General features: G+C 41.2%; 1 protein-coding gene across 1 annotated transcript in view; it reads right to left on the bottom strand.

The window, feature by feature from the left end:
• The window catches only part of TTLL8 (tubulin tyrosine ligase like 8), a 70791-nt gene that overhangs the window by 33585 nt on the left and 13018 nt on the right, over positions 1 to 24188 (bottom strand). The window contains exon 5 of the mRNA XM_069102971.1: positions 8034 to 8163. Coding sequence (XP_068959072.1) covers positions 8034 to 8163 — 130 coding nt within the window. The remainder of the gene's footprint in view (positions 1 to 8033; positions 8164 to 24188) is intronic.

Below are 24188 nucleotides of genomic sequence, written 5' to 3'. Positions count from 1 at the left end.
AAAGAAAGAAAGAAAGAAAGAAAGAAAGAAAGAAAGAAAGAAAGAAAACATAAGGGATTCAATAGAGCTAGACTATTTACATCCCTACATAGGAAAGTCATACTTGTAACTCTTTAAAATTGTTCCATTAATAATAGTACAGATAGAAGGAATATATATAGATAGAGGGTATGGGCATTTGAGGGAATGACATAAACATATAAGGGATGAGAAAGAAGAGAATAGGTGCAGACAGAAGGGAGAAGTAGAATGGGGTGTATTATTTCACATGGACAGGTGTGAAAAACCTATTACAGTGGAGAGGAAGATGGGAGGGGGGTGACAAACATCACTTGAACCTTACTCTCCTCAATATTGGCTTGAAGAGGCAACCATATACATGATCAATTGAATATAGAAATCTTATCTTGCCTGATAAGGAAGTAGGAGGGGAGGAGATCAAGTAAAGTGGGGGATACTGAAAGAAGGGAGGGCAGATCAGGGGAGGTGGTAGACAAAAGCAAAACACTGGTTATGAGGGAAAAGATGAAAGGAGAGACAGGACAAACAAGAGGAAAAACAAAATGGAGAGAAATATACGGCTAGTAATCATAACCGTGAATGTGAATGGAATGAACTATCCCATAAAATGGAAGCATATAGTAGAGTGAATCAAAAAACAGAATCCTGAAATATGTTGCTTAAAAGAAACACACTTGAAGCAGAGAGACACGCACACAGAACAAAGGTAAGGAGCTAGAGCAGAAACTATTATGCTTCAGCTGAAGTAAAAAAAAGCAGGGGTAACAATCCTGATCTCAGACAAAGTAAAAGCAAAAATAGACCTAATTAAAAGAGAGAAGGAAGGAAACTACATCTTGCTAAAAGGTACCATAGACAATTAAGCAGTATCAATGCTGAATATATATGCACCAAGTGGTATAGCATCCAAATTCTTAAAGTAGAAGCTGAGTTACAGGAAGAAATAAACAACAAAACTAAACTAGTGGGGGACTTCAGCTGTCCCCTCCCAGAACTCAATAAATCCAACCAAAAAATAAAGAAAAAAGAAAACTAAGGAGGTAAATAGTATTCTAGAAAAGTTAGATATGACAGACCTTTAGCATGATTTAGACATAAAGGGTAACGCCATAAGCAAATTAGAAGAGCAAAGAATAGTCTACCTGTTAGATCTATGGGGATGGAAAGAATTCATGACCAAACAAGAGAAAGAGAGCATTACAAAATGTAAAATAGATAATTTTGATTATATTAAATTTTAAAAGCCTCCAAAAAACACAACAAATGCAACAAAAATTAAAAGGGAAACAGAAATATGGGAAACAATCCTTACAGCAAATGTCTCTGATAAAGGCCTCATTTTTCAAATATATAGAATTGAGTCAAATTTGCAAGAATATAAGCCATTCCCCAATTGATAAATAGTCAAAGGATATGAACAGGCAGTTTTCAGATGAAGAAATCTAAGCTATCTATAGGCATATGAAGAAGTGCATTAAATAATTTTTATTAGATAAATACAGATTAAAACAACTCTCAGGTACCACTTCACACCTATAAGATTGGATAATATTACTCAAAAGAAAAATGATACTTGGACACAAGTACAACAAGAATTCCTAAAAGACTATGATTATTGGAAGACAGCAGAATGAGGCAAGAAATTACCTGACTCTTTCAAATTCCCCTTCAAATAACTTAACTAATGCCTCAAATTGAATTTTAGAGTAGCAGAAATAATAAAAAGTTGAGTACAGCAGTTGTCCAGCCTAAGACAACTTGGAAGTTGGGGGCAGCTAGGTGGCGCAGTGAACAGACCACCGGCCCTGAAGTCAGGAGGACCTGAGCTCAAATGTGGCCTCAGACACTTAACACAAAACTAGCTGTGTGACCTTGGGAAAGTCACTTAACCCCAATTGCCCTACCTTCCCCCTCCAAAAAGCAAAAATAAAATAAAATAAATAAAGACAATTTGGAAGTTGGTAAAGATCTGACCTAGGGATGTGTTGGTCTACTGGGAGTGAAGTGTGGATACCATAGCATGGACAAGTAGCAAGCTCTGGAGAGAAGTACCTGTGGTCACTCATAAACCAAGGTGTGAGCCAGGAGAGTAGTAACCATGCCTTTCCTTTGATTATAGCACATTGAAAAAAACAAAAGGTCAAAGACCCACAGATAGAACTCTGAAAACAACAGCCAATAAACCTAAAGCTTGAAACATTATTCCCCCACACCCAAGAGCAGAGCCTGTCCCTGACATCAAGTTAACAGCTAATAAATACACCTTTAAAAAAAAGTAAACAGAAAAAGAAACTGACCCATACGCAGTTACTATTGTGATAGAGAAGAACAGGATTCAAACTCAGAAGAAGAGAATGAAGTCAAATCAGATACTTTGACTTGAAATCAAAGAAAAATGTAAAATGGTCACAAGCCCAAAAGGGTTCTTGGAAGAGCTTTAAAAGAACTTTAAAATTAAATAAGAAAAGTAGAAGAAATTTGGAAAAAGAAATAACTAATGCAAGGAAATCAATAAAATTATGAAAACAAAGCTAACCAATTGGAAAAAGAGATCCAAAAAATTACCGAAGAAAACAACTACTTAAAAGTTAGAATTGGGCAAGGGGAAGCTAATGATTTCGTAAGACATTAAATAATAAAACAAAATAAAAATAATGAAAAAAGAAGAGAACATGAAATATTTCATTAGAAAAAACAGATAATGGAAAAACAGAGCCTAGAAAACAGATTAAGGAGAGATAATATAAGAGTTCTTGGACTACCTGAAAGTTATGATCAAAAAAGAAATCTAGAACACTATAGTTCAAGAAATTAAGTAAAATTGCCCTAAAGTTTTAGAACCAGAGGGTAAAATTGAAATCAAAAGAATCCAATGATCATCTCCTGAAAGAAATCCCAAAATGAAAACTCACAGGAACATCATAGCTAAGTTTCAAAGCTCCCAAGTTGAGGAGGAAATATTAAAAGCAATTAGAAAGAAACAATTCAAATATCATGGAGCTATAATTAGTATGATACAAGATTTAGTAGCTTCTACATTAAAAGATTAAAGGGAATATGATATTCTGAAGAGTAAAGGAGTTGGGTTTGCAACCAAGAATAACCTACCCAGAAAAGCTGAGTGTAGTCTTGCAAGAGAAAAGATATATAATTAATTAAATAAAGGACTTTCAGACATTCTTGAATGTCTGAACAAAAAAATCACAGATACAAGAATCAGGCAAAACACAAGAAGGTAAACATGAAATAATAATCATAAGGGATTTAATAAGGTTAAACTTTTACATTATGTGGGAAAACAATATTTGTAACTCTTAAGAAAGTTATCATTAATAAAGTAGTTTGGAAAAGCATATAAATGAATAGAAGACTTGGGGTTGAGTTTATTATGATGGCAAGATCCTAAAAAATAAAATTCTATAGGGAGAGATAAAATGGAACAAATTATCTCATACAAAAGAGTCATGAATGGAAGAACTTTTACAGTGGATCGAGGGTAGTGTGCATCAGAATTGTAACAAAGAGAGAATAATATATACAACTAGTTGGGTATAAAAGTCTTAACTTGTAGAGAAGTAGGAGGGCAAGGGGTGGATGGATTAAGAAATAGGAGAGAGCAAGAGGATAAGATAAGGGAGGGACTCAAAAGGGTGTGAAGATTAGAGAGGCAGTGGTCAGAAGTAAAATAGACTTCTGATGTGGTATAGGGTAAAAAAGAGAGAGATGGAAGGAAATACACAATTAGTAATTATAACTTTGAGTATGAATGGGATGAATTTACTCATAAAATGGAAACAGCAGAATCTAACACAAAACATAATCCAACAATATACTGTTTACAAGAAGCACATTTAAAAATGAGAGACACACATAGGGTAAAAATAAAGGACTAGAGTAGAATTTATTATGTTTCAGTTAATGTGAAAAAAGCAGGGGTAGTAATCATGATCTCAGACAAAGTTAAAGTGAAAATAGATTTAATTAAAAGAGATAAGCAGGGATATTATATTATGCTAAAAGTTTAGACAATGAAGTAATATCAATACTAATAATATATGCACCAAATCTATAGCATCTAAATGTATAAAGGAAAAGGTAAATGAATTACAGGTGGAAATAGAAAGCGAAACTATAATAGTGGGTAACCAAAAAGTAAATAAGAAAGGAATCAAAGAGATAAATAGAATCTTAGATAAATTAGGTATGATAGATGTCTAAAGAGAAGTGATATAGGAAATAGAAAGGAATATACCTTTTTCTCAACAACACATGGTGCCTTTACAAAAACACCATATATTAGAAATAAAAACCTTATAGTCAAATGCAGAAAAGCATAAATATTAAATGCATCTTTTTCAGATGATAATGCAATAAAAATTATACTTAATAAAAAACCATGGAAACAGATTAAAAACTAATGAAAGACTAAATAACCTAATCTTAAAGAATGAGTGCTTCAAAAAACAAATCATAGAAACAATAAATAATTTTATTATATAGAATGATGATAATGAGTCAGCATACTAAAATCTATGGGATGCAACAAAAGCCTTCATCAGGGAAAAAATTATATATCTACATGCTTACATCCATAAAATAAAGAGCAGATCAATGAATTTCAGTATACAATTTTTTAAAAAGACTAGAAAAAGTACAAATTAAGAATCCCCAATTAAACTCAAAATTAGAAATCCTGAAAATTAAAGGTGAGATTAATAAAATTGAATGTAAGAAAATCATTGAATTAATAAATAAAATTAGGAACTGGTTTTATGGGGTAGGACAATAAAATAGATAAACCACAAAAAATATAAACTGCTTATATTAACAAAAGAGGAAATAGGATACCTAAATAAATCTACTTTAGAAAAAGAAACTGAACAAGTCATAAATGAACTTCCTAACAAAAAAGCATAAGGACCAGATGGATTTATAAGTGAATTCTACCAAATATTTAAACAACTAATTTTAATTTAAATAAATTATTTGGAATAGTAGGTAAAGAAGGAGTCCTACCAAACTCCTTTTATGAAACAAATATGGTGCTGATAGCTAAACCAGGAAGAGTAAAAACAGTGAAAGAAAATTATAGACCAATTTCACTAACGAATATTGGTGCAAAATTCCTAAGGAAAATACTAATCAGGAGACTAGAGCAATATGTTATAAAGATTATATATTGTGACCAACTGGGATTTATACCAGGAATGCAGGGCTAGTTCAATATAAGGAAAACTATTAACATAATTGATTATATAAATGACAAAAGCAAGAAAATCATATGATTATATCAATAGATGATTTATACAAAATATGACACATTCCTATTTTTAAAAATTTGAAAGCATAGATATAAATGGATATTTCCTTAAAATGACAAGAAGCATCTACCTAAAACCATCAACAAGCATCATCTATAATGGGGATAAATTAGAAGTCTTCCCAATAAGATCAGGGGTGAAATAAGGATGTCCATTATCACAACTATTATTCAATACTGTACTAGAAATGCTGTTATTCAGTCATTTCAGTCATGTCTGACTCTTTGTAACCTATTTGGGGTTTCCTTGGCAAAGGTACTAGAGAGGTTTGCCATTTCCTTCTCCAGTTCATTTTACAGATGAGGAAACTGAGGCAAACAGAATTAAGTGACTTACTCGGGGTCACACAGCTAGGAAGTGTCTGAGGTCAGATTTGAACTCAGGATGATGAGTCTTCCCGACTTCAGGTCCACTGCTCTGTACATTATGGCACCCCTAGCTGCCCTTCCCTTACCTTTATCCTTATTCTTTCTGCTCAGGTGATCAGATACTCAGATGACAATATTGCTTCTGTCTCTGCCTTTGCTGATTTTCACCCAAATGCTTTCCCATCATGCTCTCTCCCCATTTGATTCCTGGATTATCTCACATGAGTATCATCTCAATAATCAGTGCTACTTTGCTCCTCCTTTCCACCACCAGCTTTTAACCTAACCTGTTCCTTTTCAGCCCAGTGTATATACTTCCCCAGTCATAATCTGGTCTCATCACCCCAATCTCCAGGATACGTTGGAGACCAAATTTGCTCCCTTGAATTAGACTCTCCAGGTCACTTTGCCCCCTTCTTTTTGCATTTGTAAGTAACACCTGAGGCCAAAGATTTTGCTGCTGTTACTTTTCTGGATTTTGTCTCCAGTGAATCCCTGGGCATCTCTACAGCTAGTCTTCTTCTTGTATTCTATAAGGATATAAGCTTGATGGATAGTCATTGGAAGCATACCACCTCTTCCTTCCTTTTCTGTTTAAAATGCTTTGCTTGGATTTTCAAGGCTTCATGCAAATCCATTCTTACCACCTTTGTTGGGGATATTTTCACCCAGGAGCCTACCACGTTGATTCATATGTTTAAATCTACAGTCTAAAAATCCATATTCTTTTCTCAGACTCCACCTTTTTAATGTGCTGTTCGCTTGCTACGGTAGCCCTTCATTTCTCAAGTCCTGGCTTTTGATACAGCTAGAATTTGCAGAAAGTTCTTTCTAAAACAGACCTGTCAAAGTAGATGTTATCATTGTCTCCATTTACTTCAGTTTCTTTCTTTAATGTTTCTCGTCCCTCCTCTAATCTCCCACACTTCCTGTCTGTTAAGACATGTCCATCCAATCTCATTCCATCACCTTTAAAAGTGACTCAACATGTTTAAACCCCTGTCCTCCTTTCATCTCCGGAATCTGCCCTCCCTCCCCCCAGTGTACCTATTTTCTTTGATGGCACCACACCTCCTTCATAATCTCCCAGGCTTAAAACCTCAAATCCCTTTTTGCCTCTACTCTCTTCTCCATTCCACAATCCAATCTATCTGTCCCCTCACACTGTCACCACTCTGGTCCAGGCCTTCCTTAACTTTGGCTTCTACTATTATAATAATATCACAACTGGCCTCCCTTCTTCTAGTTTCTTTCTTCATCTCTGGTATATTCTTCACACAACTGCAAAATACTCTTTCTATAATATTCCAGTCTTCCTAATACCTGCTCATACTCAGTCTCCTGCTCTCACTCCTTAGAAGATAAAATGCAATCTCTTACCCCTGGGATTTAGGATTCTCCACCATCTTGCATTACCCTAATCTGCCAGCCTCTTGTTTTCCATCACACAGTCCATATATTCCAGTTCTTTACATACTGGGTGCTCCAGCAAGACTGGGTCCCGAACTATCACCCCATTTCATCTTGACCTTTCCTCACTCTTGGGCATTTGGTTGGACCGGGGGTCCTTAAATTTGTGGGCTTTTAAAAAATATTGATAATTGTATTTCAATATAATTGGTTTCTTGAAATACTAGATTTTTTTTTATTCTGAGAAGGAATACCCAGATTTCACCAGGTGGCCCAAGCGATCCATGAAACCAACAAGGTGAAGAACACCTGGGTTGTTAGGTCATTGGCCATGCCTACAGGAGAGTGTAACAACCCTGTGTCCTGGGAAGAGCTCTGGACTTAGAATCAGGGAGACCTAGGTCACTATGTGACCTCTATCAGACCCATCTGTAAAATGGGGATAATAGCACCAACCTCACAGTGATAATATATGTAAAGCGCTCTTAAGTGTTCTGTAACAGCTATCATTGTTACTATCTTTATTTATTTCAACAATATTTTAATGATGCTAGAGAAATGAATATTTCCTCCCAAAAGAGAGGACACAAAGTATCAAAATGAGATAAAGAGAACTGTACATTCAAGTGTCTTGATTTTATAAAATTCAGCTGCATAGAGGGTTCAGAACACTGTCCTGGGTACTAGGAGGGATATGGATTTAGGTAAGATGTAGCCCTGGCCATCCTGGGGCTCAAAGTTTAGCAGAGGGGTGAAAATGCACAAATACAGATCATTATAATTCTAGGACAGTCCCACAATCCAAGGACTCATTGGGCAAGTTCTCAACTTCAGAACTTTTGGTTAATCTACTAGCTCGAACTTTGTTTCACATAAACAATAATAGGAACAGTGGGTATGCTACCATAGTCACCTTCACATTCATCTTCACCATTTGGCACTATCTTTGATAAAAAGTTGAATTTCTTCTCCACCCATCCTTTCCTTCGTAGAGTATTACGGATTACCGGGTAGTGTCCATAGATGGAAAATATCTTCTTGTCCTAAAAGGAAAACAAAGGTATTTTGAAGTATTGAAGGAAAGCAGAACTCATAATACAAGAGGGTCCACAGCACTGACTTCAGAGTTTGTAGAACATGACAAAAATTGACTCATACTGAGAACATGTAGTTAGGCTGATCATGCTTCTACCACTTACCAGTGTGATCTTGGGCCATAATGACAATGATATCTTGGAAGATTTACCAAAATCCTTATGTACCATTATCGATTTCCCTAGCCAAGACACTCCTTAATTTATCAAATAGCCTCTAAAGAGAGTTCCAGTTCTAGAATTCTGAAACTCAACAAGGATTTAGGAGAAGGTGTTGTGGAGGGAGATGCCTGGGTGAAGCCTTGAAAAAAGAGAAATCCATGAAATGGGAAAAGCTTGAGGGTGTTGTGGACAAAGACAGAAAGAGACAAAAAGGTGGAGAAAATGGGACAAGGGGATGACTTTGACAGCTGGAAATGTTTCTGGGAAGTAGAATTCAGAGGGCATGGACAGCAGAGGAATTTGCCTTTTATTCTGTTAAAAATGGAGAGCATGGAAGGGTTTTGAACCCAAATTATAAAACCAAAATAACAAAGATGGACACATGAGGAAGATAAGTCATGGAGTATGTGAGGGATGGTTGTAGACAGGAAGATGCTCGAAACATGGAAAAGAGTCAAGCAGTTATTACAAGAGATTAGGGGAAAAGAGACAGGGATCATTACTGAGGTAGTCATTGTGGGAGTGGAAAGACATATATACAGGGTATAAGAGAAATCAAAAAATTAAAAGCAACACTCTTAAGATAATTTGAAGTTTTTGAATCTGTGTTGGTGGTGATACCAACAAAACAAAGAGAGAAGTTACATGAGGAGGCAAAGGATGAGTCCATTTTTTTCTGCCACGTACCAGCCCATCTCTTTTTCTGGTTAGATCTAAGCCCCATCTCATGGAAGTGTTTTTAATGGTCTCACACTTTTAATTGTCTCAATTTAGGCCCAAAAAGTGTCTTTTTCCACTGTTCTTTGAATTATCAGTAATTTTATTTCATCTGAGACTGACATTCCAGGATTCACAGTCACGCAGAACCACTGGGAGAATATTAGTGTTAAAGGGATTAATTTTTGGAGCAAAAACCAATTTGGGACCTGTAACTTCCCAACAAGAGGCAACATAATCTCCTCTTCTGATTCAGTTTCAAGCCCAGGTAATTCCGTAGTAGTTAGCCAAAATATACATATTGATGGACTAATCTGAGGGGCTGCCATCCAAATTTGTACCATAATCTGGGCAATACTGCTTTGTCATCCATTATGTTTTTTCAGTGTGGATATCTAGTCCGATGTCTTTCCTGTTGCTTCAGAATTTTATCGAGGAAACTTTGTAGTATTCCTAGGCAACTGACACAAACTAGTATGTCATCTACTAAGACTGGATACTCTTTTGTTTGGATCTGATACACATTAACCTTTGTAATACATGTCCAATGCTATCTATACCTAATTGTCCTCAGAGTCTAAATTGCTGGAACCAGATTAACTGTTCATGAGGAACTGTGAAATTGGAGAAGGACATATGCCTAATAGTCAAATTTGTCAAGTAGAGGCCAGTAAGAGGGTTTCTGCTCCTGGCAAAACTCTGAAAACTGATATTATAGCATTTATGAGCATTTAGAGAGGAAAGCAGTGATTCCTAAGAAAGAACCTGGATTCATCAAGAACGAATGCTGTCTGGGGGCAGCTAAGTGGCGCCATGAATAAAGCACTGGTCCTGGAGTCAGGAGAACCTGAGTTCAAATCCAACCTGACACTAAACACTTACTAGCCATGTGACCTTGGGCAAGTCACTTACCCCCAATTGCCCTGCCTTCTCCCCTCCAAAAAAAAAGAAAAAAGAATGGATGCTGACTATTAGATCTAGCCGATAAAGTCTCTGGAACTGTCCCTGAAATAAAGACTTTATACTGGAATAATGTCCAGGATCCAATGGTTAGAAGACAATTTAGCAGGAGTTCTCTGGGAAAGTTCCCCCAGACATCTGTGATTGGCCCCGTGATAGTCAACATTTTAATAAATGATCTAGATATGAAGACATGGAGGGTAGATAAGATTGTCAATAGTACAGATGGCAAAAAATTGGGAGGGAATACCTACACTTTGTTTTGTTTTTGCTTTTTGGAGGGCAATTGGGGTTAAGTGACTTGCCCAAGATCACATGGCTAGTTTTTGTGTTAAGTGTGCGGATTTGAACTCAGGTCCTCCTGACTCCAAGACTGGTGCTCTATTCACTGGGCCACCTAGCCACCCCTTGAATACTGAAACTTTGGACAATAAAGCCAAGATCCTGAAAAAAAAAAATCCTGACAGACTATAGAATGATGACCAAGTTAAAAAAAAGAAAAGAAATTTAATATAGATAAATGACACATTGGTGCTTGGTTGTTGTTTTTTTTTTTTTTACTTATTTCACAGCTATTGAAAGATGGAAGCCTGAATAAACACTAGATCTTGTGTGAGGGAAGAGTTAAGTCGGAAGAATGGGAAGCAGCGGTGTGGAGGGAGGGCTTCAACTCCTCCACAGAGATTTAGTAACTGCACTAGCCTGGAGTCTGATGGGGAAGTACAGAAGAAAAAGTCACAGTGAGTCTTTTGTCTAGCCCAGGTCTGTATAGGGACACAGACAGGGAAGTCTGCAGACACTGGGAATGAGTTGCCTGTGAGCACTCAAGGTTCAGGAAAAGACTGTGAACCAAGGCAAGAGGAGATTCTACGCCTACACTGGGGTACCACAATGGGGACAGGTGTGAAGTGGCAGTCTTACTGCCTGCTTCCCAGTTCCAGATCACAGACCCGAAGTGAAATAGGCAGGGGACCTGTGTCCTGGGATAGAGTCCTAGATACCGAGACCCTGAATAGTAAGAAGTACAACAAGCAGATTTGGCTCAGATCCCCCGTTCAAAGCAAGGTGTCACTTCCTACATCGTGTCCAGGCTACAGAGAAAAAAAAAGATGCGGTCTCAGACCAAAAGCCGGCTGAGAGGTAGAGTCAAGCAGCATCTCCTCTTGCTCAGACCCAAACCCAGCTCAGCAACTTGCAGAGTTCAGACTGGGCAGGGTAAGGGGGAGCAAATTTTCAGCTGGATCAAACCAGTTTGGGAGCACTGACATGTTGCAGGTCCCCAGCCCGAGCTGTTCCTAGGATCCTGATCCATTCAGTGCCCTGAGAAAGCAGCAGCAAGATCAGACCAGACCTTCCCCTTCCCCCCGCAGAAGTGCCCAGAGCTCAGCCTCAACATCTAGTTCAGGAGTGAGGAGGAGGTAGAAGACGCCAACAAAAGAAGAAGAACCCACGTGGATTTGCCTTTCTCTGTCAATAACGATTGACAGCACTTTTCATATGATTATAAATTCTTGGTATTTCACCATAAAACTTCTTGTTCATATCCTTGAACCATTTTGCAACTGGAAGATGACTCATATTCCTATAGATTTGACAAAGTTCTTGACGTATTTAAGATAGGAAACCTTTTATCTGAGTAATTGTCTATAAAATATTTTCCCCCAATTTTCTGCTTTCCTTCTGATCTTGGCTACATTGGTTTTATTTGTATTTTTTTAAAAACACCTTTTAATGTAATGTCATAAAAATTATCCATTTTACACCTCCCAATGCTCTCTATCTCATTTATTCATAAATGATTCACCTATCCATAAGTCTGATAAGTATTATGTTCCACGTTCTTGAAATTTTCTTGTAATGTCTCCCTTTATATCTAGGTCTTGTATCCATTTTGACCTTATCTTGGTAAGTGGTATAAGATATCAATCTAGCCCAATGTCTGCCAGACTGCTTTCCAGCTTTCCCAACAATTTTCACCAAATAAAGAATTCTTAACCAAAAGGATTAAGTCTTTACACTTGTCAAACACAAGGTTACTACAGTCATTCATTGCTGTAAATCGTATCTACTCTGTTCCCGATTTCCCTTTATTTCTTAATCAATGTCATGCAGTTTTGATAATTACTGCCTTATAGTATAATTGAAGATTTGGTACTGCAAAACCTCCTTCTCCTTTACTAGAAGAACTTTAAAAGGAGTTTAAAATGTTTTTTTTTTTAATAAATTAGAGTACTTAGGTAAAAAATCAGAAAAGAAAGGACTGAAAAGAGGGTTAACAACTCGGTACAAGATATTGGCCAAGCAACAAACTTCCTGAAAAGCTGATTAGACCAAATAGAAACCAGTAGCTACATGAAATAATCAAATTATCTAATGAGATAATATTTGTAACAGCTCTTGGCAAAGTGCTTGCCACAGAGTAGGTGATAAATGAAAGAAAATATAAGGCATCTTTGAACTGTAAAACAGATCTAGGAGGGAAAAAAAAGAAAAATCACTGAACTACCTGAAAGCCATGATCAAAAAGAGAGCTTTGAAATCCTATTTCAAGAAATAGTAAAACTGCACATATCCCTTAAAACTAGAAGGCAAAATGTACACAAAGAATCCCAGTCACCTCCTGAAAGAAACCCCAAAACGGAGACTCCAAGAAACATCATTACCAAAACCCAGGGTTTCCAGGTCAAAGAAAAATCCTGCAAGCAGACAGAAAAAAAGAAGGAATTTAAGTACTGAGGAGGCACAATCAGAGCCATACATGATTTAACAACCACCTCTATGAAAGAATGGACAGCTTGGAAGACAATATCCCAGCAGGCAAAGGTTATGGGCATACAACGAAGAATCACTTACCCAGCAAAACTGAGAATAATCTTGGGGGGAGGGGGTGGGGAAGAGAAGACCTTTAATGAAATAGAGGACTTCCAAGCATTCCTGATGGAAAGACCACTGCCACAGAGAAACTTTGAAGTTTAAACCCAAGAGTCAAGAGAAAAATCAGAAGAGTGTACATGAAGGCACAATGACAAAGGATTAAACAAGGATGGACCACTTACATTCTAAGGGAGTCTAATCAGAGGAGGCCTGGAGTGGGTCTGTTACGTCTTAATGATCTTAAGAATGGAAAAAAGAAGAGAAGAGGAATACAATGTGAGGGAAGGAAAAGGAAGCTTAGGAAAAATGATCTTGCATAGTTAAGGTACACAAAAAAGAATGGGAATCTGAAGGGATGCTCATCAATTGGGGTGAATTATCAAGTTATAGTATATAAATGTGATGAAATACTATTATGCTGAACTTTTATTGATCTAATGACCAACTCAGATTCCAGAGAACCAAAGAGGAAACATTTTACTATCCACCTTCTGATAGAGAAGTGAAGGGTTCGGAATGAATGAGACAAATTATTTTTTGGAAATGATCAGCATGGAAATTTGTTTTGATTGACTATACATTTCTGTAACAAGGTGTGTGTGTGTGTGTGTGTGTGTGTGTGTGCTCTTTCAGTTGGTGGAAGAAAGGTTGGGGTAGCCTGATAAGAAGACAGATTTTGGCTGATTAAAGTAAAAAAATTACATATATGTATATATACATACACATGTGTGTATATACACATATACATGCATACATATGCAATAGTTCTTATGGAAAAGAGCTGTAAGTTTTCAAGGGATGCCACAATAGCTACAATATAACATGGCCATTTGAAAAGCTCCTGATTTCCCCCAGGCTGCATTGAGAGGCGGTAATTCCATTGAATTCAGTTCTGGGAACCATATTTGCCAAAGAACATCAACAGGCTGGAGAGCCTCCAGAGACTTCGAGGAGGATAGTGAGGTGGCCCGAGGCCATGCCATATGAGGAAAGATGGGATCATTTACCAGAAAAGTAGTCTTAGAGGGGCAGAGAACAGGTTCCTTCAAGTATCTGAAAGGTAATGGTCAGGGGCGGCCAGGTAGCACAGCGAGTAAGAGCACCGGCTCCAGTGTCGGGATGACCTGGGGATCAAATCCGGGCTCTGATACTCAGCACCACACCCAGAAATAACTGACCATGTGGCCTTGAGCAAGTTACTTAACCCCGATTGCTTAAAAAAAAAAAAAAAGAAAGATAATGGTCAGGACTAGAAGAAATGACAAGTGGCATAGAGGCAGACTTTGGGTCCTAGAAGGAAAAGCTTCCCCAACAGGATGAGCTGTCCCAAAGTGGAAGGGCATCCATAGGCCTTTGGACAGCCTATTGCCCAAGCCTAGAATGTCCTTCCGCCCTCCCCCTGCCTGCCCCTTGGGAGCCAGTAGAATGTAATTCCTGGACAGAAGAGGCTGCTAAGTTGGGGAGCTCTGTAACCTCTTTTGCTTAACATATCACTATTTATCAGCTTCACCTATTGTAAAGCGCAGTCTGTTCTTCCCTTGCTTAATACATGTGTCACTTCATTTCTTCCCAAGGAAAGCCTCCAAACATTTAAAGGCATTTATCATGTTTTCCCATGGGCCTTATCCTAGCTGCACACCCAAATGTGCTTCAAGGGCTCCTCCCCTGGAGTGTTCCAAGCCCCGCACCTTATTGATGGTGGTAACATGTGGGCAGTCCTCCCTTTATCCAAGGGGAGTGCCCCATGACTGCTGTGAAGTGTGGTCTGACCAGGGCAGGGGCCATACTGCCAACCAACCCCAACCCTGCTGGGGGTTATAGCTTTATGTTAGGGAAGCCTGAGATCGGGCTACCTTTCTCTGCTGCCACCCCACATACTTAGCTCATCCAGAGTCAGCGGTGAATCAGAATGCCCAAATCCCCTTCTACATGAACTGCTCCTGGTCTTTCCTTTCTCCCTCATCCTGGTGTTTTGTAATTGATACTTTGACCCTAAATACATGGTTTTAAATACAGATCATGAGGGTCATTCTGAACCTTGATTGAAATCACAGTATCTCAGTGGTAGAAGGAGCTCTCCAAACATGATGGCCTCTTAACTCGAGGTTTATGAATTGTTCTTTTAAAGTATTCTGGTAGCTGTTTCAATATAATTAGCTTCCTTTGCTTTTACCAGACTGACTACCCAGGGTGTCCATCACACACAAAGCCAGACGACCTCTCTGATTTGGATCAAACTGTCCACGAACAAAATTCCCTTCTCTAATTCCTGTAACAAATGTTCACTCAGCCTCTATTCTAGGGCTTCCAGCAAAGAGGAACCCACTGCTTCTCCATCCATGGAGAATCCCCCATTTTCCTTAACATAGATTAAGAGGCTCTTGTTCTGTCGGCCATGGCCCGTTGCTGACCTGTACAGAGCCTGCTGTCCAGTTAAGGCCCCAGTTCTTTGTCATATGAACAACTGTGTAGCTACATCTCTCCAAAATTGTGTGGCTGAAATGGATTTGGGGAACAAATATAAGGCTTTATGCTGATCTCCAATACATTTCTTCTTAATAAATTCAGCTCATCATTTCAGTTTGCCAAGATCCTCTTGTGTCCTGTCAGACAATGTGATCACTCTCCACTTCACTAGAGATAATTTAGTTAATGGTGACTATTCATTCCTTAGGTTCCTATTCAAATACACAATCCTTTCCAGCTTTGTGTCTTCCACAAATTGGATACCTGTACCATCTAAACCTTCATTCAAATAACTGTCAAAATACTAGACAAGGTGGAGCCAAAGAACCTGGTCAACAGCCCTCTATAAGAACATGAATTCTCGTAATTTTCCACAGTGGCAGAATCCATCACTTGAAACAACCCCTCAGCTGAACTTATGTAATATATCATTAAAATTTTATTATTTCTAAATTACTACTACTGCTACCTTCAGTGGTTCTGAAGCTACATTGAGCTACATTTCCATATCATTCACATCACCCTAACCTTCCCCTCCCCCCAAATACTATTAATAATAACACGTACTACCTACCCAGGCTAACAATTAGACTACATATCACACTCTACTGGGTATCTTCAGTGATTTGCTGCAGACCAATTAGCTTTTTAGTCCCATCAGCTATCATGTCAATCTCTAAAGGCTCTCTGCATGGGCATATCACTGCATGGTATTAGCATAGATAGTACACAGCTTCAGAAACACTGTGCTCAATTAAGACTTCCCCTCTAGGCTGACATCCAGTATTTCCAGGTGTTCTGTGTAACTTTGAGGTGAATGCTACCAGCCTGTAACTAGTCTATTGAGTCTTGGAGTTCCACCAGCTCTTTCTTGAGGGGGATCCTCCCTAGGTCGAGAAGCCTCAGGCTGTGGCACGGGAGACCTTCTGTTAATGCAGAGCCAATAGGATGTAGACCCATATTTTTACCAGAGGTCAGTCCTGAAAGCCATCACCAAATCACACTGCCTTGAAGAAGCAACAGGTATCAAAGAGAGAGAACTAAGTGTCTAGGCAGGAGAAACAGGGTGAAAATCCTGGTTCTAAGACTTATTAGATGCTGGACCCTAGGCAACTCTCAACTTTAGCTTCCTCCCCTGTGAAATGGAAACAGTAACACTTGGACCGTCTACCTAAAGCCAGTGTGAGGAAAGCTCTTTGTTCACATTGAAGAGCTATAGAAAGCAACATGATATAGGGTGAGTTATGACTTCTGGGTCACCCATCACATGATACATGGCCCTTTGACTGAATTCAAACTTCACAGAACAAAACCCTTCATAGAAGGGTTTTGTTCTGTAAAACTTGGACTCAGTCAAAAAGCCACACCCAAGGACTTAGAGGGCCACTTGTGGCCTCAAGGCCAAAGGTTCCCCACCCTTGATCCAGGATAACTCCTAAGCCGTGAGCCTGAGGGTCTGGGAGGATGGTGTTGCCCTCTCCAATAGATAATTAGGAAGTGAGGAAGAGAGGAGGGTTTGAGGGGAAAGAGTTCAGTTTGGGATCCGTTGAGCTTAAGATGTCTATAGGGCTTCCAATATGAGATGTCTGAAAGGCAGTTGGAAATGTGAGATTGGAGATCAGCAGAGATATTAAGGAAGAAAAGGCAGATTTGGAAATCAGCATGGAGATGGTCATTAAAAAAATCCAAGGGAGCTGATGAGATCGTTGAGTGAAGTAGTCTAGAGGGAGAAGAGAAGAAAGCCCAGGACAGAACCCTGGGAGACCCCTCAGCTAGAGGGCACAATCTGCATGAAGATCCAGATAAGGGAATGAGCCCAGCACATCTCTGAAATCAGGGAATCACGCCACATCCAGGACCAAGAAGGTAAAGGGAATTTGGTATCTAAAGCTAGGGCATAAGATTGGTGAAAGTTGGTCAAGAGATGAAAGATCAAAGCCTATGGACCAAGGGCAAAATCCTTTGGACTGGTTCTAAGAAGCTGGAAAACATGATATAGTGTGAAGAGCCTGAGACTAAGTCATGGAGGAATGGCATTTAAAAGTCATGTGACCTTGGTCAGGTCACTTAACTCCTCTAGGTCTGAGTTTCTTCCTCTCTAAAATGAAAAGGCTTTGTCTACAAACCTGGCCCACCTAATTCAGTTCTGAGAGGTTAATTACCAAACAAGGTTGGCCAGGGGGGTGATTTTTTTTTTCAGCCACAGAAACTGAGATCATGTAAGGCTTGAAGGGAACACAATCTGTTCCATGAAACCTAAGTACAGATACATTCACAGGTGTATTCAGAATCACATTGTTTTATTCTCCTTGACCCAAGCCATTGGCCCATGCTGGCAAGAAGGAAGTCTCCACTTTGTAAACATTACCCTTTTCACTCCCAGTCACAGGAACGGTTTGTATTGTTCACATGTTCTAAGAAGGAATGAACCATGTTCAGGTGACAGGACATGTGGCAAGAACAAAGGAATTGGATTTTCTTTTCTTTATAAGGTTCTTTCTTTCTTTATAAGTTTCTTATGGAACCTATGAGACAAAATGTTAACCTCTGGAGGAAGGTCCCTTACTCTTTTTTGTAAAAACAAAAGAAAACAAAACAAAAAAAAAAAAAAAACCCAAGTCCAGCTTTGTGCCTAGTATCAGAGAGATTTAGGTCCTTGGGCAGCTTGGGTGACTGCCCCCGTAGCTCTCCACAACGCACCCAAAAGCATTTACACCCACAAAGCCCCATCATTCTGCAATTTGCCCTTGGTGGGCTACTGGCCGATGATCTACCTCAGTGCCCCTGCTGTCCTACTTCCTTCCAGGTGCTTTTGTCAGGCTAGGGACTGAGCCAAGCTGAAGCTCTGATCACTGTGCCCTGTTTGTATTTCAGACTCACTTCTTTCTCCTCTTGTCATCCAAGCTTTTGATTCTCAGATCCTTTCTCTGACATTCTTCACAGACAAACTGAACACTGGGAGTGGTGCCCATCTGAAGCGAGGGGCTGCCATCCTGCGTCCTGACACCCCCAACTCCATGTCCTAACTCCTCCAGGGTTAACTGCTTCTGTGCCAAGGACCCTTTGCCCCTCTGACAATCAGTCTGAGGAAGCTGTGGATGCCTTCTCAGAATCATATTTTTAAATGTTTAAAACAAAATACATAGGATGACAAAGAAAAACCTGCAACACAGTCATGAAAATATTTTTAAACCAATTTGAGAGAGCCCAGGTTAAGAATCTATAACTACTCCAAGAAGTGCAGAATTGCCACACATAAGCCAGAGGAGAAGAAACTGGAAACTAAAGCTGCCTCAATGCCAAGTGATACAATTTTGAGGGGTTAAGTCATCTATCAAAGATCATGAAAAACTGCCCATCAAAATCCCGAATTGCTGTAAACAAGTCCCAAGACAAAGCAAAGGCAAAGCAGGTCCATTTCACAAAATGGAAGTTAGGAGTCCTCAGAGGTCATGTAGTCCAATCCAGATCCCAGCAGGCATTTGTTCTCCCTCCTCCCCCCCGGGGTGGGGGACGCAGGGGAGGTAGAGGCTGCTTCTCCAGGTAAAAGCTTTCCTTACATGTTAAGTCACAATCTGCCTGCACATAACCGCTACCTGAATCTGCTTTGCCTCAGTTCTGAGCAAGTGCTAAGGGATAGATACAGGAGACTTGCAGAAGGGATGACGAGCCAAAAAGATTTCAGTAGGCTAGAGCACGTGGGCTGAAGTTAGCAAGCTGAAATTTCATGGATTTTTTTAAAACAAAGTTTTGACCTTAGTTTTTAAAAAATCACCTGAAGCCAAACAGGATGGGGAAGCTGTGAGTAGGCACTCATTCATGACTTCCAATTCAGCAAATGCAATCTTATGTAGCACTAACAACCAAAGACCAGTGTTTAGAGAATGACCACAATTTATCTCGTTTGGGACTTTTAAGGATTCCATGAGTGTAGAGGATAGAGCACAGACCTCGGACTTCACTGATGTGGACTCCCTCTGGAACCTTCTCTGTCTGCATCGGCAGGTACACTTTCACGGCCAGCACAAGGTAGGGCTCGAGCTCTGCTTTTCCCTGTTTTGAGGGTAGCTCCTCACCCACCAAGCCCCAGGGCTTCTGAAAATACATATCTTCATTCTATAGATGTACAGCTTGCCAAATTCAGAGAAGTGAAACAATTTGTCCACAGTCACAGTGCCAGCAAGCACCAGTGATAGGATTCTGACCCTGGCTTTCCAACTCCATGTCCAGCATTCTAGCCTTGACGTCACACAGTGACAGTGATGCAGGGCAGGCCTCTGGCATGGTCAGATCTCATTTTAAAATGGGCAGTGATGAAGTGGACCATGTATAGAGGAGAGCAACTCCACCTTCACCCTCAGGAGAAGGAAATGTTTTTCTTGGAGAAGAACAGACACAGTGAAATACTGGAAAGACTTCTGTCTGGCCTCTGGGGGTCAAATTAGGACAGAAAGCTATATGGAGGCAAATTTAACCTCAATATAAAGAGAATCTTCCTAAAACTTAGGAATACACTGCCTCAGATAGCATTTCCCTGTCAGTGGACTCCCCTAGTAGAGGTGAGGCTTGCTGCCTGCCTCTCTGGCATCCTCTAGACCAGAGCTTCCTCTGGACCAGATCCTGCCACCATCAGGATTCTTCTGGTCCCTGGATTTCCATTGTTTTGTGTTCTGATGTTCACTCATCTACCTCAAACTTACAATTGAACCACTCAGATTCCATTACTTGCCTGAAGACATTATCAGCATCGTCAGATCAGGTCACAGACTTCCAAGCATCAATGCACTTGAGTCAATTTGGTTCCAGAAAAGATTCTGGGGCACCCCAACTGAGGGTGCCCCTCGCCCACTGGTCAGGCTTCTGGCTCAGGGCTGAGTCCTGGCTTCATCAAGTGCCGCCTTCCGCTTTCTGTAGCAATTGTAGCCCAGGCTTCCTCCAATACGACAAGAGTGTCTACTGCACTGGGTACTGTGAGAAGGGCTTTTTTTTTCCCCAACAAACTTCATCTCCTTTGATTCTCACATGAACTTTGCAAGGTAAGTGATCACAATAGCAACTAAGTCTGAGGCTGAATTTGAACTCTGGTCTTTCTGACTTCAGGCACAAGGCTCTATTCAGCTGCCTCTGATTAGTTTTTCATCTTCTCGTATGAATTACAATTTGGAACCATCTTGCCAGTGCCAATCCACCATCTGTAAGCCAAAGGCCACTTCCACCCAGATGGGTCTGGAAAGGACCACTTCAACTGTGACCCACTTTGTTCCTCCACCTTCATTAGCTGCCCTCCACCTGTGCAATGCCCTTTGCCCAGCACCAGCAGCTTGCCCAATGAGGAAGATTTTCTATGGAATCCCCACAGCCAGGAGGAAGCCTCTGTATGGCAAGCAGGCTGGCCATTCCTGGGGATCTTCAGAGGGGCCATTCTAGGGGACCCCCCAGAAGGCACACATGTGCCCCCATCAGCCAACCAAGCTCCTGGTTGTATTCCTGGACTACAAGCACATCAGGTGTTCTAGCAAGTTCTGAAAACTTAACCAACATTGTTTGGTAGAGCCCTCCCCGTGGTCATGGCAACTACTGCTAAACTTCATGTCCCCAATCAGGGTGGGACACCCTGACAACAACTCCCCCCGATGCGCTCTTCTCTCACCTGGCTCCTAGGGCACCTCTGGTTGGCCTTCATGACCCTGAGAAGACACAAAAGGCCTTTTGGTCAGACTGCTACACCCAGCAATGCCTCCCCCCCCCACGCAGACTGGGGCCTGGCTTTTTGAATACTGAGGCTCTCAAGAAGTGTTCAGTGCCTTCGGGAGGGGCTGAGGCTCTGTACTCCAAACCAACACGGCCAGCTGCAAGACTGGCTGGGCCATCAATTTAGTCCTTCTCCTAGGAGCCAAGATTCTAGCTGGGCACCTACACTCCTTACGCAGACCAAAAAAATCTCTTTCTGGGAATGCCTTGATACCACTTTTCACCAGGAGTACATCAGTTTTCATTGAGCCCCAAGGGAACCCTAGTCCTGTGGAGGGGCGAGGGCAGGAGAAGTGGGGAACTAAGATTGAGCCATAATTACCAGGTTTTTACTGCCATGGGGGCACTCCCACCACCCACTGATCCCTGGCCTGAGCCAGTTACTAAATGCCCACATCTTCACGATGGCTCTTCATGGGACCTACAATGTGGTAGGTCTCCACATTTCATGGGTCTTCCGGGAACAGGCAGTTGTATGAAGGGAAAATCTATCCCAGAACACCTAGTTGGGCAGCCCCTTTCTGCTTCTTTCAAATACATCACTTCCTTGTGAAGCTGAAGAAATGCCAGTTCAGCCAGGAGGAAATGAGAATGTCTGGGGCACATTCCCAGGAGGCAGCCCACAAAGATCTACCATCTGCCCTCAAGTAACCAACTATTTCTGACATTCATGCGGTATTCCTACTTTGACATCTCCTCATAAATATGGCTTAAAAAACAAACAGCTAGGCCCTTTCCAACGATCTGCTGACACAAGGGCAGTGATGAGCCTCAGGGAAAAGGAAATGTGACAGGATAGAATCCTCAGCAGCTGCAGAAGAACGAGGAGACAGCAGGATGGAGAGAAGAGAGTGAGATCAGTTTTGGAAGTGTGCCTTTTGAGATGTCAGATGGAAACGTCCAACAACAGGGAGCCAGGACTGGAGCTGAGAGAACAAACCTGGGGCACAGTCATTTGGAGAGAAGTAATAACTGAAGCCACAGGAGTGCATAAGACAGCCAAAAGGTGGCAAGGAAAGAGAAAACGAATAAGGCAAGAGCTTTGGCCAGCTAAGCACAGAATACGTGGAAGGAATTGGCAAATGAGCCCAAATCAGAAGGATGAGTCAGAAGAATCGTGAGAGAACATTTTCATGGATGGGAAAGGATAAGTGAGACTGTCAAGGTGATCAATGATGTCAAATACTGCAGAGATACCAAGAAGGACAAGGAAGAAAGATTAATGGACTGAGTGCCAAGAAGGTCATTAATCATGTTGTAGAAAATTATTGCAGCAGAATGGAGGGTATGAAAGGCAGATTACAAGAGGCTGAGAAATGAGTGGGTGCTGAGAAACTGGAAGGCAATGAGAATATGCAGACTATTGATTAGTAGTTGGGGCAGAAGAGATGTTGAATGAGATCTTGGGGTGGGAGTGGGCAGGGTCAAGGGAAGGATGGGGGGGGGCATTGGGAAACAAAGGATTTGTGTAGGCTGAGGGGAAGGAATCAGTCAAAAGCTGTTTACCAGACAAAACCAAGTATCCAGACACTGACAAAAAGGGGAGACATTTCCTACTGTGTTTCAAATCTCCCACAGCCATGGAAGCAGCCTTGTAAGTTACTCCAGAATGCCCTCTGGCATGACTGACTTAGTCATATACTTGGTAGTTTCAGAACAAGGACTCTTGATTTCTCTCCCCCTTTCTGGACACAAAAAAGTGCTCCGGGTCAAAGTCCACCTCTCCTCTTCCCGCAAATGTCCCTCATTGGCCAGACTGCAGTCGGTGCCTCCAGTTTTCTTGGCTAGGTCTCCTCCTGTCAGGACAATGGGGACAGTTCCAGTCATTCTTCACAGTAGACCACCACCTCCTCTTTCACCCACGTTAAGAATTCTGCCCCCAGGAAAGAGCTTCTTGCCAAGGATGAGTTCCTAAAAGAATTCAAGAATCGCCCAAGGCAGGCAACTCAAAACGTGCAGGTTGCCTGGGTCTCTACCCACATTTCATTTCTGCTCTGAAGGCGACGATCATTCCCAAGGGATTGCTCCCGGCTGCCCCCAGAGGATCCTGCCCTTGGCCCTCTGCTGGAGGGCTATTTTAGAGTCTTTCTTCCAATCCAACCCTCCTCTGTTAGGCAATGTGGACCCCACACCTTCTTTCCCATTAGCCCCATCGACAAGGATTCCAGGCTGATCGCAAATGGTCCAAAGATTATCTCCAGACCTCCACAGTCAGGAAGCAGTTGCTCTGGCGCTGCCCCACACTGAGCCAAAGCCCAGATTCTGGCACAGTCATGAGCGGGAGGAGAAGGGAGGATGGTAGCAGGATCCAGGCTCACAGAACCATGGAACCCAAAGAGACTCTGGAGTGGGTGGGCCTGGTGGGCCCCCCCCCCCATCCAAAAGGGGAAGTGCTCCACAATCCATCCATTCTCCATTTTCCCATCTAGCTTGCCTAGGATCTGGTTCCTTGCCCCCACTGGCTCTGTTGCTTCACTGTAATTCTCTGGGTTTGTTGCCTGCCCACCTGACCTTAGCCCATCCTATCCCTCCCCGGCTACCCTGTTTTCTTTACTCAATGCACTTGGTCAAAGAGCACCACGATCAAGGCCCAGTGACTCCTGGGGATGCCACCACTTTCTTAGTGGACTACCTTCGAGACTGATAGTGGATCCCACAAGTTTTGTGAGTCCTTGGGATGGTTTCTGGCTCCTCATCTCCAAACCCCCATTGCAGCCAGGCTCTGATAACATCCTGCACAACCCAACTTGAAGTGGCTGGACCATCCCCAGCACTGACACCATCTCTGCTTCCTGATGGAGCCTCCTAGCTCTCTGGCACTACCAGGAATGTTTTTGTCCCAAGGTCCTGCCTCAGGTTATGAAAGGCAACGTTCTACGAAGGGCGTGCTCTATGCAGCAGTTAAGGAAGCAAGGGTTCATCTCCCCTTGGCATTCATCAGTGTCTTCCTTTGTCCTCTCCCCCTAAACAGAGCTCTCAAAGGGAAGGTACCTGAGAAAGGATCTTCCCCAAAGCCAAGGGCTACATTGCAAAAGGGGCACAAC

The sequence above is a fragment of the Petaurus breviceps genome, unplaced genomic scaffold (assembly GCF_028583685.1).
Source record: "Petaurus breviceps papuanus isolate PSGF00001 unplaced genomic scaffold, PetGlider_PUasm1.0 558, whole genome shotgun sequence".
NCBI lineage: Eukaryota > Metazoa > Chordata > Mammalia > Diprotodontia > Petauridae > Petaurus > Petaurus breviceps.
This window is presented reverse-complemented; position numbering and strand designations above follow the sequence as displayed.